Below are 17,904 nucleotides of genomic sequence, written 5' to 3'. Positions count from 1 at the left end.
TTATTAATTATCGTGATTTATAATTTTTTTATATAATTTACAAATATATAAATTTTATTTTAAAAAATTTGAAGATTATGTAAATAAATTCTCAATCAAACCTAAATTGTTTGACTCAAAAAACGAAAATGTGTAACATAATATATTGAGACTTTCATCTAAGTAGCCTAGAGAATATGTTGAAAATTCGCATTCTAACCAACCAAGGTAATGGTGGAGTGGTAAGTACTTCATCTTTAACTTATAGATCTGGGGTTCGTGTTTCCTTGAATGTAGAGTCATCTTTGTTAGCGAGTATTTTATCCCAATATAGAACTTTCCTACCGAATTTAAATTAAATCAAACTCTAATATGAATTCGAATTCTACTAAGCTCCAATATAGATCACTCTTAGAATAAAGAACCATAAGAGACATTTGCCCTTTCACAAGTTCAAACATTATTAAGTCATCATTACTTAATTTCCTATTGTAATATTTAAATAACTTGTTCCGATCAAATGAACCAAAGAGTCCTACGTTCTTAAAATTAAATAAACGTAGTAGGTTGGCTTTTTAGTTATAGAGAACTTAAAAGGAATAAAAGTTGAAGCAAACCTAACCCTACTGATTAGTGTAAGACAACCAAATTATATTGTTTTCAATACTTCAATAAAATATTCCACATTCGTTCTTTTTTATCTGAAAATTTATCGAAAAATAACCATTCTACCCCATGAAAATAGACTGCGTATGTTGTTGCTTCAGCATTGAAACAGAAGTGCAAATATTGACTGGGCCAAATTTGGATCATAATAAGAGGGCTGATTTGTATCATCTTGGTGTTTATTCAACATCTTGGGCCTTAATTTGGATCACAATTACAATTTAGAGGGCTTAAGCTTGCTTCATGTTAATATACATTCATCATAGTAGGCCTTAATAACCCATTACATTTCTTGTATACACTTTGTACATACTGTATAATTTATAGTACAATGTGTATAATCAGAGTGTATGCATTATACACTTCCAATTTTATATCACCCTTCAATTCGAATAAGCAAAAGCAATATCTCCTTTCATTACTATACAGTCAGTTCCCGCGTCGTTGCCGCATGGCCGGGAACCACCATAAATAGAAAAAAAGATGAGCAACAATTCAATTTGATATGGACAGTACTGTTACATATCTGAATTTGCTTCAATCTGTAGTAGATTAAGAAAATGAGTCAAATATGTCCTGAGCTTAGTGGACAGAATCACCATATACATGTTGCCTGGTGGAACGTAGCAAATATCTCCTGAAATTAGTCAAGGTGCATACAAAAAACTAGAAAGTCGGGAAAATCATTCGAAAATTTCAGCACACATTAGTAAGCTGCTCCAAGATTACAAACCATGAAAAATAATTCCATAGTTGGCATTCAATACAAGCAGCACATTTAAATCCTGCCATGATAAAGTACATCTAGTGTACAAGTTGGTTCTGGAAAAACTTTCAAAAGCTAAGCAATCAGTTACAACCTGGATACAGTGTTGATCCTAACTGAAATAGATTAAAAGATTACTTTCGTAGAGGAGATGAGAAAGCTGCATAGATAGGGCAAAAGCTCGAATTTGATGTAATATTCATTCATGAGTTCGTCCCTTCTCATGCTTGGGTAGTGCGGTACAGTGAGGCTAATTCTGACTCTAATGCACAAGCAACGTGGACAAACGATTGAGCTAGTAAACGTAAGGTAAGATCCTGTAAGGAACAAGTTTACGGTATTCAGCCCACACATCTTTGTACTTCTCTGCACATCTAGCTTCGTCCCTTCTCTCCCTCCATATGAGTAGAATGAGAAGATATATGGGGTAAAAGTATGGAACCACAGAGCTGCAGGCATACACGAGTAATGTAATTTTTTTCACTACTATGCAAATTGTCATTGAAACTGAAGTAGCAAGAGTTCAAAATTATTACCTTATACCACAAGGTAAACTAAAAGACGATGCCAGCAACAAATCCCCGAGGTAATTACAGTGCCGTGCAATGCCCCTTCAGAAAATATATAATGATTTAGAATTTCGAAAATTTGAAGAACTGAAGAGAATTTATGTGCCACTATGCCACATTTGATGAGCTTCAGAAGAAATGTGGTTCAGAATGAAATGTTCACGGACACTAATCATATAGTTCAAGTATTTATCCAACAGCTAGCTCGCATGTATCTAAATTAAAAATTACATAGTCTTTCTCAATCTGGAGTCATTTCGTGTTCTGGATTATTAAGATACCGATAACACAGAGTAGAAAAGCAAGATCAAGAGCTTACCAATAGCCAGAAGCAAGCAACTTTCCCCCAATAACTTTTGGAGGACTACCCCATATGGGTGCCTTGGGATCCTTTTTAAATACATGCTTCTGCTTATTGGCTCCTCTGAACACCGAGTACCTTTCAATCCGAAACAGGGGTCCATGTCAAGAAATGTTAGTGAAAGCAACAAATAAACAAAAAATTGTCTGAAAAACATAACAAAAGTGCACAATACAGATGACGGAGGAAAAAATAGTATTGAGATGGCCTTGCATGCTTACCCAATAAGAAAGACGAGGCAATTGGCAATTATTGCTGCTGTTGTTAGCTCCACTTTGTTACTCAAAAGCCACCAACCCTGAAAAAGGAAGAGAAATATTATTAGATAGTAAACAGGTTAGTCTAGCTTTGTATACTGTCCTGCATTGAACAAGTGCAAATATCCTCATTACAAAGTCTCTCTATATATATGAGTAGAAGCGTGAGTCATTACAATCCATGCATTCGCATACGCCCTTTTCTCCAGTGTTATATTCTCACAAGTCACAGATGTAATAGAACTCAAAGTTGGAAACCAGAATCAGCTTCATCTATCTCTGTTTGTTACTCTTGTATGCCATTAATTCCAAATATATATTAGGTAGTGGCTGCAGTGAAATGAGAACTCCCGCTCCTAGATAATATTTAACTCTTCTCTTGATAAGGTAAAGTCATAAGCCTTCTTCACATGTCCTTGGACATACTATAAAACTTTTCCAAATACTATCTGACACACATCAGGACACCATTGTACCCGAACACAAATTGTTTAGACTCCTTTCCACAATGAACCCAACCATGAAATTGGCACCATGATAATCACAATCAGGCCACAGAACTATCAATTGCCTGGTCAACAGAAAATACAAAAACATTCTTGCTACAATTGAAAATCAAGAACATTAATGAGGCAAGAATGTTTAGGGCCATTATGGTAGATTTCTAGGTTGCAAATATGTTTAGGGTCATTGAACTCGAGTGGGAGAATGTTATGTATAAAAATTTTACCGGTTATTTCTAATTATTCTGTGTTTAATGAAGGAGAATAGTTACTTGTCTTATTAATAAACGAGAACAATTATTTACCCTATAATAAGTAGAGTAGAACTCTTTAATCAGGATACCCTCTTGGATATTGTTTTTTTAATGACAATGGACCCTACGGCCGCTACCCTTCGAATGCGCACAGGATAAACCCCACTCCTATGGAATGGTCCGTAAACCACACAAAAGAGGTCAACAGCAACATACACACCCCGTGCGACAAGCTGAACCTAGAAGGATAATATCCTGTCGTCGCAGACAAGGGGTTTCGAACTTGAGACCTCCATAATGGAAGTCTCAAGCCAAACCATCCAAGCCACCCCAAAGGGTCCCTATTGGATATTATCTAAAACAAAGTTATCAGGACTTCTCTCATTCTGTATGATTTCACAGCGCAATGGGTACTTTTAACAACATAAGTTGTTCACGTTTTGATTATTGGGGACACATGGAAATATTCGTCTGTGTTTTACGAAAAACAAAACTTGTTCAGAACATTTTCAGGAAGGGGACAACAGTTTCCATACATGGTTTCCTCAGAAAATAAAAGATAAACAAACACATGTGTTTCTCCTTTTCCATTTCTCTTCTTTAACAGGCCCTTGATTCAAATTCTTTAAAACTAAACACAAACAAAAAGTTTTCTGGGTATTCAAACAAGTAGTATATCCATTAAAATATCGTAGCATGAGGCGAGGTATAAATTCCAGGAAAAGGATATGTTGCATGGCCTAACCTTTACCATTTCAAAAAAAAAATGTGTTGGTATCCACGAAACTAGGCATCATTACATATAGTAGGAGATGAAGGACACAAGAAGTGATAGTTCAAAACTATGCTTTTGAAGAGAATTCATTTACAAGCTATACATTTGTGTTATACTAATACCAATGGTGTCATATACATTTGTATTATACTGATATCAAAGGTGCCATAATTCATATATAAACAAGGATAGATTTGTATGTGGCAATAAGAATTGGTTGTGAATACATGCCTGAATACTGAAGGTGAACGGTATAAAGACTAGATCACCAAAAACCAGCATGTAGCCCAACCTCTCTGCTATTATATCCCATCTGAGAATGGAGAAACAAGACTTTACACAACCGTAGCTGAGAAACTTAATGGAGGAAGATAATATTAAGACTACAAAGAAAGGGAAAGGTAAGAGGAATAGATGAGGTGACCACCATCAATATATAATCACTGGTTAACAATTAACAAAACAAACATATCATTCAGCCAATAATGAGACATTTTAGGGCTTAGAAAGGTCAAACCTTATAAATTCAAATTTTCAATAAAAATTCATGCTCCCAATAATATTGAATTGGTACATGCTACGTACAAATTAAAACCACTCACTATAGCTAAAAAACAATCATATCATAATTCAACACCCACCCACCCCCAAAACAATCCTAACATGAGAATAGTGGTGCCCCAGCCAGACCCTTCCAAGGTTTCTGGGAGTAGTTGTGTTCCGTAGGGTTCAAATGTTAGCATCACTAGAGGTTCTTCAGAGTTGCTTCGTTTCAACTGACATGTTATTGGATGTATAGAACTCGGAAGAAGTTTCTTGTTTTAATTCTAACCCTTGTGACCAGGCTACTAATCAACCACCCCTAGACCATGCAAAACAACCTATGCTGCCCTAACTCCCTCCATTTCCTTCCAGTTGTTGATTCTCTGACCATGACACCAGGGACCAAACCCAGCTACCTCATAAACAACAACACCTCAGTCCCAAACAAGTCCAGTCGGCAAACCTCATAATCCTTTAATTATACAGCTTCCAGCATTACCTTATTAAAGCACGAAAATGACCAGAAACCATATTATCCTTCCCAAGCTAATGCTTCTCATGGCTAAACACCTAAACCTTTTCCTACCCTCTTCTAATTTTGTTGCGTACAATGTGGTATTCTTGTCATATGGATGATTTATTTTGAATTTTAGATCAAAGCATAATAACAACACAACAAATAAAGATGAAGAAACTGCTAGTGAAAGAGAGATAAAATTCTGGACAGCTGACATAAATTAAAGAAGGGATAGAAGAGAAACACCAGTTCTTGCTTCACAACAACTTTTCAATCTTAAAAAAGTTAAACGGAGAAGAAGCCGCCAACTTACGTGGAGGTCATGAACTCTTCATAGAAGAAGTAGTCAAGGATGTAGAGCTGCAATTAAACACATATAAAAGAAGTTTTAAAAATCACTAGCAAATACTCAAGAAGGTATACTTGGAAGTGTACAGCCAGCGACTTACCCCACAAAATAGCTGGTAGAGAATCATTGATTGGCTCAATTTAGCCTCTACAACACATTTTGCAAGAACTGAAAGATTGATAAGTAACCATCCCATCATACCAGCTCTAACAAAGAAAAATCTACAGCAGAAAATTCATCATAAGCAGAGAAGTCAAAAGAAATAACCAAATAGCCTTGATTGAAGCTGAGAGTCATTAGTTCATTACAACAAAAATAACTATTCTGGCCTCTCAAAATCTCTTCGACTAGGAATTCAACTATGCTTGGAGTTTGACAGAAAATGAGTTCTGGTTCATCAAAAACATGTAAGTTTTTCATGCCAAACATCAATAGTTCACTCCAAACAAATTAAGGATTCTCTATATTTTCTTCCTTCAGGTAGCAGAAGAAAGCATTTTTAGAGCTAAACTAAATTAGGTTACAAAATATACAATTCACTATTGGTGGGAACTGCTGAGTGCTTATGGATTGGTCATTAACATGAAAAGGATTAAGCAAAGTTACTACCGGACATATCGAACAAAATAAACTAAATAATCAAATTATAGCCTGATGAAAACTTTGAATTCTCAATGTTCACTTGTAACAATGGTGAAAGACAAGGTCTGAGATATGAGTACATACTTGAGATCAATGCCCATGAATTCAGGATTCAGTTGTATCCCAAACCACCTAGTCAAGGAAATAGGATAGAAGAAAGATTAGGAGAGTATTCATTACAATAAAATCAACAGAATCTTAATGTAGAGAACAAAATAAATATCTTGCTCCAATGTGGTGAAAACACAAGATGTTATCAGTCTACAGTCGGCTTAATTTAACCATATTCGTACTGTGTTTGACCATCACTACCTATATATGTCGAATAATAGCCAAAATCATGTTACCCTGATTTCTATTGCAGAAGCTTTCCAGCAGTGAGCTGAGGATTCATAATACTGAGGTGTTCTCTTCAACGACAAACTTTCGTTGTCATGTGTCAAACCTAGATCAACCTACTCTTTTTTAATGAAAGCTGAAAAACAATGAATTTCCACAGCTAAATTATTCTTCTCCTTTTTCTTTTTCCGAAAAATGAACTACCGGTTGTTAAGGTGCACTCAGAGTCAAGTGAGAAAATTAATGACTGTTAATAGTCATATATTATTACAGATATATTAGAACTCTCGATTCTATGGTTATCTAAGTATATCTTGGGTAAAGGCCAAAATGCCGGTACTAATTGAGAAAATTAAAATTATTCACTCCTGCTCTTACTATTTAATAGTAATAAAAATCTTATGTTGAATGGTAACTTCACAACAATTCACAAACTGTCTTATAAATACACAGATAGATCAAAGGATGGATGGAAGACAGTTCAATAAAGAATGACATTACCATTTTATTAGTGTTAAGAACTTTTCAGAATATAAACGACAGCATAGAGTCAATTGACTTACCAGTCATGGATTAGATTTCCTGAGACATGAGGTTTCAGTGATGAACTCTTTGCACGTGAGTTCAGGCCAACCAAATAAAGCATCAATGTCACCTAAATATCATTCAGCCATTCACAATTAAGATACCAGAATGAAACTTCTAACTTGCTAGAAACTTTTGCAGAACAAGAAAGTTTGTGTCAATAAAAGCATAATCAAGAATAAATTACTTTCTTATGGTATGACATTCTTCACTTACAAGAACACTAAAGATAAGTGTTGTGGACAAAAGCTCAAGTCCTCTATCTGCTATAGCCTGCAATGCATTAGGAATAGGTGATTTCATCTCTTTATGAGTATACCAAAAACAGAAAACCTGTCCAAACATACAACACTCTAGACCTTCACATGTTTTCAGCATCATTTGAAGATGCAGCATTGTGAGCAATTTTGGATCCAAGTGAAGTTCTTTTAAGTAACCAGTTTGTACACTCATGTAAACAGCAGAATTTGTCCTTCTATTTCAGTTTTTGTACTTCACCAAGTTATTCTATAGGGATATTGAAGATGAACAGATTGACAATTTGTTTTGTACTTAACCAAGTAATTCTCCAGGGACGATGAAGATAAATCAGATTGACAACAATAGAAAGATAACAAAAGAACAAAAGCTAACAGTACATTGTCATCAAAAAAGCAGGAGGAAAAACAACAGAAAGGTACTACAGCAGTTGGACATCATACCACCAATTCTGTTGAAGGTTTTGGTATGAAATGAGAAAGCCATATAATATCACAATTATTTCTTTTTCACTGAAATGACAACCTGGTTCCTAAATTTAATGATATGAAAAGGAAGAATAAATTCACGTGAAATTATGCAGCTTCTCAATCTCACCATCCATGCAAGGAAAAGAAAGTAACAACAGAATATTTGTTCCACCGGAGACGAGACTCTTGGGAACAATGAGTACAAATCCTCACTCTCATCACTTCTACACGAAGTGTAGCAAGAAATTGTTCCTCGCTCATCCGCATAAGAAGGTTTTACAAGCAATACTTGTGCAAACAAACTTAATAAACAGGGAATGCAAATGAACCCAAAGTACATCCTTTGCTACAAAAGAAATATTCCACACTCACAGTAGGTGAAACAAGATTCATCTGCGACCCAACTCCAAGAAGCAAAACCAACAACAGAAGTGATAATAAACCTGAAATAGCAACAACAAATAATCTAAGCTCAACCCGCATGGAGAAACATGAAAATATACAAGGGCAGAGCTACAGTATTAAGTACGGGTTTGAACCAACCCAATAGTTTTTGCACAGACTCTATTAAATAAGCATTTATATATTAATCGCAAAGACATTACCAAAAACGAGCTATATATTCATCAAGAAGTTCAGAATCCATCAACTTCAAAGTCCTACCAAGCAAAACTACATTTTTTTTATGACAAGGGAAACCTACCCTTAAAGGGTGCGCACAGGTAAAACCCCCGCTCCTATGCAATAGCTCGCAAAACACATAGGAGACGTAACCCGCACCAGGCTTTCTCGATCCAGAAGGCAAACCCCTTGCTTTCGCTGGCAAAGGATTTCGAACTTGAGACGTCCAACATGGAAGTCCCAAGCTCAAACCACTGAGCCACCCCGAAGGGTCCAAGCAAAACTACACTATTAAATAGGAGTTAAAACAAACCCAATAACTTTTGCTTAAACCTTATAATTGTATTAGGAAATCCATTAGATAAGCATAAATATTCAAGTAACAACCCACTAACTAAGCAGGTTCGATAACAAGTTCAGAATCCATATACCTCAAATCCCACCAGGAAAAACTACAATATTCCCTAGGAGTCCAAACAAACTCAATAGCTTAGCTGAACGGGTTCCACAAAAAGTTCACAATCCATAAACTTCAAATCCCCTAGACAAAACTACAACATTAACCAAGAGTCCAGACGAACTCAATAGTTTTTGCTTAAATTATTCGAACCCCCATTAACTAAATGCTTTCGATAACAAGCTCAAAACCCATAAACTTCAAATCCTGACTCCACTCATCAAAATACACACCAATTCACATTACCATTGCAACGATAATGGAGTCGAGTTCCATCAGATAAAGTCGCCCCAGGAACAAGTTTTCCGGGTAGAATAGATCCAACGGTAGCTAAATAGAGAAAAAATCCGATCAACATAGACACCTATATTCACCAAAACAAGAACAAAATCAGCAAAAAAAAAAAATCACACAGATTGTATAGATACATGTACAGTCAAATAGAGAAGAAAAAATACTGACCGAAGTCCATGATGGAGTGAGAGAAATGAAGAGATTATTGAGATCCATTAGCAGATATTGAAGGTTCAAGTTCAGTATCAGTATATGTTTAAAGGTGGAGATGTCCGCCTAATATGCAGAGCATTTGGAGGGGCGCTAATTTAAAACGTGACCCAAAATTATAATCAAAATATTGGGGCTGCCATACGAAACAATGATTTGAAATAGGGAATTTTCACATATACAAAACAAAAAATTTATATTTGTATGTTATAGCAAAGTTTATATAATTGTGCTTCGTAGCAAACATATAACTGTATAATTCGCTATACATATATAATTGTATGCCTAAATTGTATAATTCGTTAGTCTCGCTATACATATACAATTGTATGATTCGCTGGCCTATTTCACAGTAATTGTATAATTCGCTAGCCTATTTCACTACAATTATATAATGCGTAATTGTATAATATGCTGCCTATTTCACTGTAATATTTGTATAAAAAAAAATTGCATACAATTGAATCGAAATAAAATATTTGTATATTGTATAATTATAAGTGTATCAGAGAAAGATATATTTTTTTCTCTCGCTTTATACAAAAATGAAAACATAACTTATACACTTCTGTTGTATAAAGCGAGAGAAATTATATTTCACTGCAATTGTATAATTCACAATTGTATAATTCGTTGGTATTTTTCGCTGCAACATTTATATAAAATTTGCATTTGTCTACTTTTGAATCGAAGTAAAATGTTCGTAAATTATATAATTAAGTGTATAGCACGAAAATATATGTTTTTGCATGTGTACATACAATTTTCTCTCGCTTTATACAAAACAAAAACACAATTTATACATTTCTATGTATAAAGTGAGAGAGCCGAGCAGAGGGAGAGTAGCGAGCGAGAACGAGAGAGTGGCGAGCAAGATTTTTGGGAGAGAGGCGACTGACAAACTTTGACAAACGTTTGCTCTGGAGTACAATTAAATCAAATCATATTTAGGTTATTAATTTGTTATTATATGCAATTATCCCTAGTAATAATACTAGGTCTATCTTTATAGAGCATGATAAAATTTTGTACATATCACCATTCACATTTCACTATTATTTTTAATATTTTGAAATTATGTTCATGTTTGAAGGTACTTAAATGTTACTTTAAAATTGAAAAATATATTATAGTAAATTGTTTATAAATTTGTAATATAATTTCAAAATGAATTTTGGATTTTTCATTATCAAATACTAATTTTTTTCATCAATCTATACCTATTGGCCATTCTCTAAATATGCCAACCCTAGAGGACCCGTTACGCACCCTATAATGTGATTTATTGGGATATATATTATTAATCATGTGCGTTTAGATATTGTATTTGTTTTATAGAATTATTATTTGTTAATTTTTAATAGATCGTATATTCGTTTATGGTGTCTATTTATTTATATAGTAGATGATTTAGTGTATAGAATTTAAGTTTATACACTATTAAATCATCGGTTCTCATAAATATAAAGCTTTTGTTTACAATCTAAGATGGAAATTGGACATGTAACCGATAAAATTGTACCACAAGATTATATGTAGCTTATCTTGATTATGGGAGTGATATGGTTCCAAATTCTTGTGCTACTGCATTTTGTATATATTGAACAAAATCAAATAAAGATATTTGTTTTAGACTGACTGACAAAAACATATTTTCTAAACTATTAAATGTACTGATATTCTCAAACCTGATATAACTATTATGATTTATATATGTTAATTATCGTTTTGATTTATTAAAAGGTAAGAATCTAAGACGGTTCAATATGTATGTAGGTTGAATGTTGATAATATATATTGGTAAAATAATAAGTTATTTGACAGGATTAATGTCTCGAGAAGCTTATAAGTTTTTATCGTGTCAAACCTTACAAGTGAATTGTGAATTCGACACATGAAATAAGTTAAGCAGTGATCTAAACGAAATTGATTTGTGAATTAAGCTTGTTAGTAATATAATTTATTGATTAGTATTTGTAATCTTAACTTGGTGAATTACATAGGTGTTTAATGCAATTTTTGAAATATAAATAGAGGAGTGCAATTACAATTTTTTAGTGGAATAATTTGTATTTTATTATAGTAAGAATAATTCAAATTAATTATTTAGAATTATTTGCATAATATGAAGTTTTAGTAATTAATTTTGTAGTCCCTAATGTGTCCATATTTAAGTAGAACTCATAATCTATTGTAAGAGAAAAAGAGAGAAGTATGTGTCTTTATCTAATCTAAGGAAAGGGATAAGTACATGTTATTTGCAATAAATTTTAAAGTGACGGAAAATCCATGACAATCACAAAAAAAATGAAGAAACATAATTTATTCACCAAGATTGCGGGTACAATTCTATTAATTTCTTAATTTTTCTCGCATAAGGTATTTATCCATAATTTGAGGATCGTTTGTGGTGTATTTCTCGATATATGATGATTTGGAATTTATGTAACATAATTTGAGGGTCATTAGTGACATATTTCTCAAGTTAGGATATTTGAATTTGATCTACATATTTGAGGGTGGTTAGATTTAAACTTGATTTACATAATTTGATGATCGTTAATGGCGTATTTCTCTAAATATGATGATTTGAACTTAATATTTACAATATGAGGGTCGTTAGTGGTGTATTTCTCGAATTAAAATGATTTGGACCTCTTTATAAGTATTTCATGAGTTTGTGGAATATTTGAGGTATTCAAGATGTCTTTTCAATGGAATATATTATCCCTTTATTTAGTCATGAACTAGGGGTTTAGGGTAGATTGCCTAAAAAAATTGAGAAAATGGTCTGAAAAATACTTTAACTTTGGTACATGCATTAGCAAGATTTACTATCTATTTATCTCTCAAAAACCCTTCATATCATTTTCACCATAATTATAGAGGATGCTTTTGTAAATAATTATTTCCATAATGTATACTTTATTTAACACATGAAATCAAACAATGCATAAATAATATTACGTGTATACAAATATAAGCATTACTAATGCAAATATATTTTTTTAAGAATCACCCCAAAATAACCTATAACTGCACAAACTCAACTCAGAAGATATTGAGGGAGGATCAATCCCGACCTCTAACCAACCAAGTCATCCTAAAGGACTGCAGACATTATGAATACACGTTATTTAACATTATTTTTTTAAACCTCGCCAAACGACTTAGATAATATTTGGTCATTAGCTAAACCTTAAAGATATTTTTTTCTATTACTAATTAATTAAAAATAAGTTGGTTCTAGAATGATACGGTAGTCCGCGAAGTATAATATCAAAACCCAAACTCTATTTCTCCCGCTTATAAACAAGCAAACACATAGTACACCCTAGCAGTCTCTTTCTTCCTCCATTTCTCCTCTAAAACCCTAATTTCTCTCTAAAACCCTAAAAGCAGCTATGGAGTTTTGGGGTAAATCTCTTTACATACACTAATTCAATTTGATATGTTTGTATTTGATTGTTTCAATTTCAATTGCTGTTTCATGTATTTGTGTTCGTTTTGCTGTTTATGTTTTATGTTTTTTTTTTTACATTTTGATTTGTATGCATGCGTTTGTTTTTGCTCAAACATCAGTGAAATCTTATTATTGTGTGTGATTTTGGTACTAGAAATGTTGAGGTTGGTGCAGATATATGCAATTTGTATTTTCTAATTTTGATTGGCTTGCTTGATTAAAAGAGTTTTCCTGCGTTGGACAGCTACTGTGTCCTTCAATTTCTATTGCTCTACCATGTGTTTATGTTTGTTTTGATGTTGATTTTGTGTGTTTTTTTTTTTGCGTTTTGGTTTGTATGCGTGTCTTTGTTTTTGCTCACATATCAGTAAAATCTTATTACTTTATCATGAAATAATAATGTTGTGTCTGATTTGTGTACTAGAAATGTTGAGGCTAGCATTTTGAGTATTCTATATTTGATTGTTTTGATACCAATTGCTCTTTAATGTATATATGTATGTATGTTTTTCTGTTAATGTTTTATGTGATTTTTTTAATGTGTTTTGCCCAAGCATCAATCAAATTTATTACATTATCATAAAAATGTTTTGTGTGAGATCTTATTAGCAGAAATGGTTGAGGTTTTAGATTATTTTAGCTGGCTACAGTGTATTTTTCCCTAGAGTGGAAATATTTTATTGTATTATCTCAAAAGTTATTAGATTTTAATTATAAGCCTCAAGTTAGTATCTTTCATACTTGAACATAGATTGTTTTAGCAGGTTATGTTTGTTTTCGGGGAAGAAATGATGAGGTATAGCCTAAGGTTAGGGGCCTTGGTTGGGGGTTTTGAGTCAAGAAGGGCAAAGTGGGAAAAAGTTGTTTGTCTCTTTGTAGTTTTTTTTGACTTTTGAGAAGGCAGGGGTGGACGTTGTGGTGAGGTTTACCATAAAAAGGATGAAGTTTCTTTTCACAACATATCTGTTTGGGTTTATGCGTCCTTCATTCAAAGTTCAAATTTTCTCTTATTTGTGTTCTGTTTCTGGTGCACTTTTATTGAACATGCTTAATATGTTACTTGTATTGCTATTCCTGAACTCTCATTTTCTGAATTGAATATTTATTTGTGCATAGGTGCTGAGGTGAAAAGTGGAGAGCCATTAACTGTACAGCCTGGAGATGGGATGGTTTTGCATCTTTCACAGGTTTTATAATTTGCTACAACTTGATAAGCTTAGTTATTCGTAGTTGTCATTAGCTAATTCTCATTACTATGTTGTTATCTGCAGGCATCTCTAGGTGAGTTGAAGAAGGATAAATCAGAAAGTGCCTGCTTGTCAGTGAATATTGATGGCAAGAAACTTGTTCTTGGGACACTCAACTCAGAGAAGGTGCCTCAACAGCAATTTGACCTGGTTTTTGATAAAGACTTTGAATTATCTCACAACTTGAAAAGTGGCAGTGTCTACTTTTTTGGATACAAGGCAACTAACCCGTTTGATGAATATCCTTTTTTATTTGTCTGTTAACTTTTATTTCTTATAGGCATTTATTTTTCGTTCGATGTAAAATTTTGTGTATTTGTTTCATTGACCAAACTTCTGTGGTTCACGGAAGAGGATGACGAAGATGATTATGATGGTAAATGCACATTTTCTTTTGTTTGGACATCCATACTGTTCTGTGATTAGTTATTGATCGTCTGGTGTTCTTGTGTTTTCAGATTCTGATGAGGATATCCCCCTCACTCTTGCCAACAGTGGTATGGAAAATGCTTTTTTTTTTTACCAAGATATTATGTCAATTTAATAGATGGTTATACATCTTAATTGGCTAATGTTATTGTCTACTTTGTTAACTGACTTCAGGTAAACCTGACCCTAAAGAGGCTGGGAAGTCTAACGCTGGAAAGGATTCTGCTTCAGGAAAGCAGAAGGTGAGGATTGTGGAGCCTACTAAAGATGATGAAGATGAGAGCTCTGATGATGATGGTTCTGACTTGGGAGAGGTACAATTTTTTTTATATCTTCATGGTGTTTAAATTATTGTCATGGTCTTTTGTAGTATTAGTTAGGGAAACCAATACAAGGACAAAAAATGGGTGCCACTTGTTTAAGCTTGTTTGATTATTTAACTGAAATGTTAAAATGCCCTACTAAATTGTGGTGTCCGGACAACATTTTTTAAAAATCAAATGTACATTATATTTATCTTCAACATGCCATTGCAAGGACTTCGAGAGAGTTGTACTATGTAATCTCTTCTCTTAAACAAAAAAGTAGTGGAAGGAAAGCTTATCACTCACTAATATGTAAGGAGATGCGGTAAAAACGTGCTTTGGCAAGAACACCTACTAGACAAAGTAATGTGTATGAGGTCCATCCTATACAAGAGGTGGGGTACCTCCCAAAAATAAATCTATGACTATGTAAGGAGATGCGGTAAAAACATGCTTTGGCAAGAACACCTACTAGACAAAGTAATGTGTATGAGGTCCATCCTATACAAGAGGTGGGGTACCTCCAAAAATAAATCTATGACTATCCACTTGTGGTAGGAGGTCATTCTTCATGGAGGCTGAAAGATATTCAGGTTGTTCTTTTTGAATTGCGCATGGTTGGTGGACTCCATCTATCAACTTTCACGAGGCCTTTAATAACTCCCTTGGTTTTAATTGTTTGTCTTACTTTCCTTTCTGGTTCTTTTAAAAGGTCTTTTTCTTTTTTCGACGACCTTTTAATATCAACTTTCCACCTGACATTTTTAAGACCTTAAGATCGAAAGTCATTTGGGTACATTATATATATCTTTAGTTTTAGAGCACTAGATTGATAAGTCTCCTTTACTTTCCTAAACTTTGTGCCAAGTCATAATTAGACAAACTAATTGAAACCGAGGGAAGTAAAACATTGAGATTGATATCATAAGCATTTTTTTGGGGAAGAAAATGGCGGCTACTTGGAATGGCTAAGAGATGTTGGCTGCTTGGTTTTCTTCACCAAAAACAGAGCTTCAATAATTTTACTTCATTCTTAGCCTTCTTCAATTCTTATATTTCATTCATACTTCTCTGAGGTATCATATTGTTTCAATTGACAGTAGAGCAGTTTAGTCATTTTCAACTTGGACCTATTGACATCTTTTAGAAATACACATCTGATTCCAGCTTAATGCTAGTGCCTCTGCTAGATTGGGCTGGAGGCTGTGTTGTGGTATTTGGGGCTGTTTAAAAGTGTTTTTGTGGTTTTGAATTATATTGAATGACTGAACAGTTTTCATCTCTTTTAGCTCAGAAGCATACTCTACTTAATGATGCATTACAAAACTGATATGCTATGCAGTTGCTTTTATCTAATTTGTGGCTATGCTTTTCTCTGTGTAATTTATTGAGTTATACTTCTGATGTATTTACTGTATAAATTATATTTGTATATTCAGGATGAAGACGACTCTGATGAGAGTGAGGAGGAGACACCAAAGAAGGTAGTGATATTTCTGGGGTGGATAATTTATTGTTTTGCTGAGTATTTTGTTGTATGATTTATTGTTATTATGTGGTTTCATCTCTATTTTAGGCTGAGCCTGCAAAAAAGAGGAAGGCAGATTCAGCTACAAAAACACCTGTCACTGATAAAAAGGCAAAATTGACAACACCTCAAAAAACTGGTTTGTCTTGTCACTCTAATTTTTTATTTTTACTTCTTCTGGTCCATATTATTCCAAGAAACTAAGAAGGTTTTGACTAATAGACCCTTGTGGTCGGCCCTTCCCCTTCCCCTGCGCATAGTGTGGCAGTTTAGTGCACCGGGCTGTCCTTTTATAGTTATTGTACCAGGAAAACTAAAATTGCTGAGTTTTTTTTTTCTGAAAGATGTAACTGATAAAATTAATTTGCTGGTACTGGTGGTCAAATGGCTCAATTTATTCAGTATCTTTTTCTACTTTTGTGGTTGATTTAGATGGCAAAAAAGGTGGTGTCCATGTAGCAACACCGCACCCTTCTAAGCAGGCTAGTAAGACTCCAAAATCAGCTGGATCTCATCACTGCAAGCCGTGCAACAGGTACATATATTAATATCTCAACAAATTCAATTTGTTCAAGTAGACGCATTTGGATGTTTGGTGTATTCATGTATTGGTTCCTTGCAGGAGTTTTGGTTCTGAAGGTGCTCTCGAATCTCACTCGAAAGCTAAACACAGTGCTGGAAAGTAAATAGACATGGAGACATTTAGTCTTTGTTTGGTTGTTACCTATGATCAGAAGAGAGCTTTTTTAGTCGTTTTTTTCCCCGTTTCGATTTGGTTCATCTGATGTAAAGGAAAGATGAGTTACATCTATTATGATCTATCTCTAGGTCAATCATCTGTTTTGATGTTTAAGACTTGTTATGTTTTCAATGAGAGTTTTGGATTGAATCAGAGAATGTTATTGCCTGTTGGTATCTTGTTATTTGGGAAAAAAAAAACTAATGTTAACATTACAATCTCAATCTATCATTAAGTATTTACTACTTTGAATCATGATCTTATTTCTCGAATTTTATTATCTTCTTGAAATTCATCGATGAATCGCATGAATACTGAAGAAGCTAAATATTCTTTTTTAATTTATTGCCTATTTATCCTGAATTAGTTTATATTGCTATATTTTTAATTATTGTCTTTTAGGTTTTACTTGTATATTTGAAAGTGTATTTAAGAGATTTGATATTACTGCTTCTCTATCTATACGTATTTTTTCAACTTGCGAATATAGCTTTAAGTGCGTTATTATATTATTAATATATATGATTGAATAATCCAACTAAAAAAAGTCAAATCAGAATAAGAAAAATCAAATTAAATTTATTTTAATCTGAATTTGAGTTATATATTTTTCAAACTGAAAACAAATAGTATAACATCAAATCAAATAATATTCAATACAAAAAAAGAAACAATACAATCAATAATTTGTTCATTTTTCTGATCTAACAATCAATTTTTGATGATCTAGAATATTGAATATAATACTAGTATATTCTTTATATTCTTGTCGTGTTCT

The 17,904-nt window shown here is 33.4% G+C and overlaps 2 protein-coding genes across 2 annotated transcripts; one reads left to right on the top strand and one right to left on the bottom strand.

Moving 5' to 3' along the window:
- Nucleotides 1-1,328: 1,328 nt before the first annotated feature.
- On the bottom strand, nt 1,329-9,483 carry HYD2 (delta14-sterol reductase). Its single transcript, NM_001251870.2, has 13 exons — nt 9,374-9,483; nt 9,158-9,275; nt 8,206-8,276; nt 7,322-7,378; nt 7,084-7,175; nt 6,266-6,313; nt 5,640-5,760; nt 5,504-5,550; nt 4,362-4,443; nt 2,563-2,639; nt 2,300-2,419; nt 1,948-2,022; nt 1,329-1,860 (listed from the first exon to the last, which is right to left on the bottom strand). The coding sequence occupies exons 1-13, from the start codon at nt 9,419-9,421 to the stop codon at nt 1,707-1,709; spliced, it is 1,110 nt and encodes a 369-aa protein (NP_001238799.2). The 5' UTR covers nt 9,422-9,483; the 3' UTR covers nt 1,329-1,706.
- A 2,995-nt stretch (nt 9,484-12,478) lies between these two features.
- On the top strand, nt 12,479-17,378 carry LOC101244607 (histone deacetylase HDT1). Its single transcript, XM_004246518.5, has 10 exons — nt 12,479-12,832; nt 13,995-14,065; nt 14,150-14,364; nt 14,473-14,501; nt 14,584-14,622; nt 14,729-14,868; nt 16,299-16,343; nt 16,436-16,526; nt 16,820-16,922; nt 17,010-17,378. The coding sequence occupies exons 1-10, from the start codon at nt 12,820-12,822 to the stop codon at nt 17,071-17,073; spliced, it is 810 nt and encodes a 269-aa protein (XP_004246566.1). The 5' UTR covers nt 12,479-12,819; the 3' UTR covers nt 17,074-17,378.
- Nucleotides 17,379-17,904: the final 526 nt, after the last annotated feature.

The sequence above is a fragment of the Solanum lycopersicum genome, chromosome 9 (genome assembly GCF_036512215.1).
Source record: "Solanum lycopersicum chromosome 9, SLM_r2.1".
Taxonomy (NCBI): Eukaryota; Viridiplantae; Streptophyta; class Magnoliopsida; order Solanales; family Solanaceae; genus Solanum; species Solanum lycopersicum.
This window is presented reverse-complemented; position numbering and strand designations above follow the sequence as displayed.

Bases quoted from the DNA above. Each gene is read 5' to 3' on its own strand.
- LOC101244607 (XM_004246518.5), top strand. The intron at 16,344-16,435 runs GTAGTGATATTT...TCTCTATTTTAG, and splicing joins AGGAGGAGACACCAAAGAAG to GCTGAGCCTGCAAAAAAGAG. The intron at 16,527-16,819 runs GTTTGTCTTGTC...TGGTTGATTTAG, and splicing joins GACAACACCTCAAAAAACTG to ATGGCAAAAAAGGTGGTGTC.
- HYD2 (NM_001251870.2), bottom strand. From the start codon at position 9,421: ATGGATCTCAATAATCTCTTCATTTCTCTCACTCCATCATGGACTTCG. The intron at 6,314-7,083 runs GTAAGTCAATTG...TTCCTTGACTAG, and splicing joins GGAAATCTAATCCATGACTG to GTGGTTTGGGATACAACTGA. The intron at 5,551-5,639 runs GTAAGTCGCTGG...GTTTAATTGCAG, and splicing joins TCTACCAGCTATTTTGTGGG to CTCTACATCCTTGACTACTT.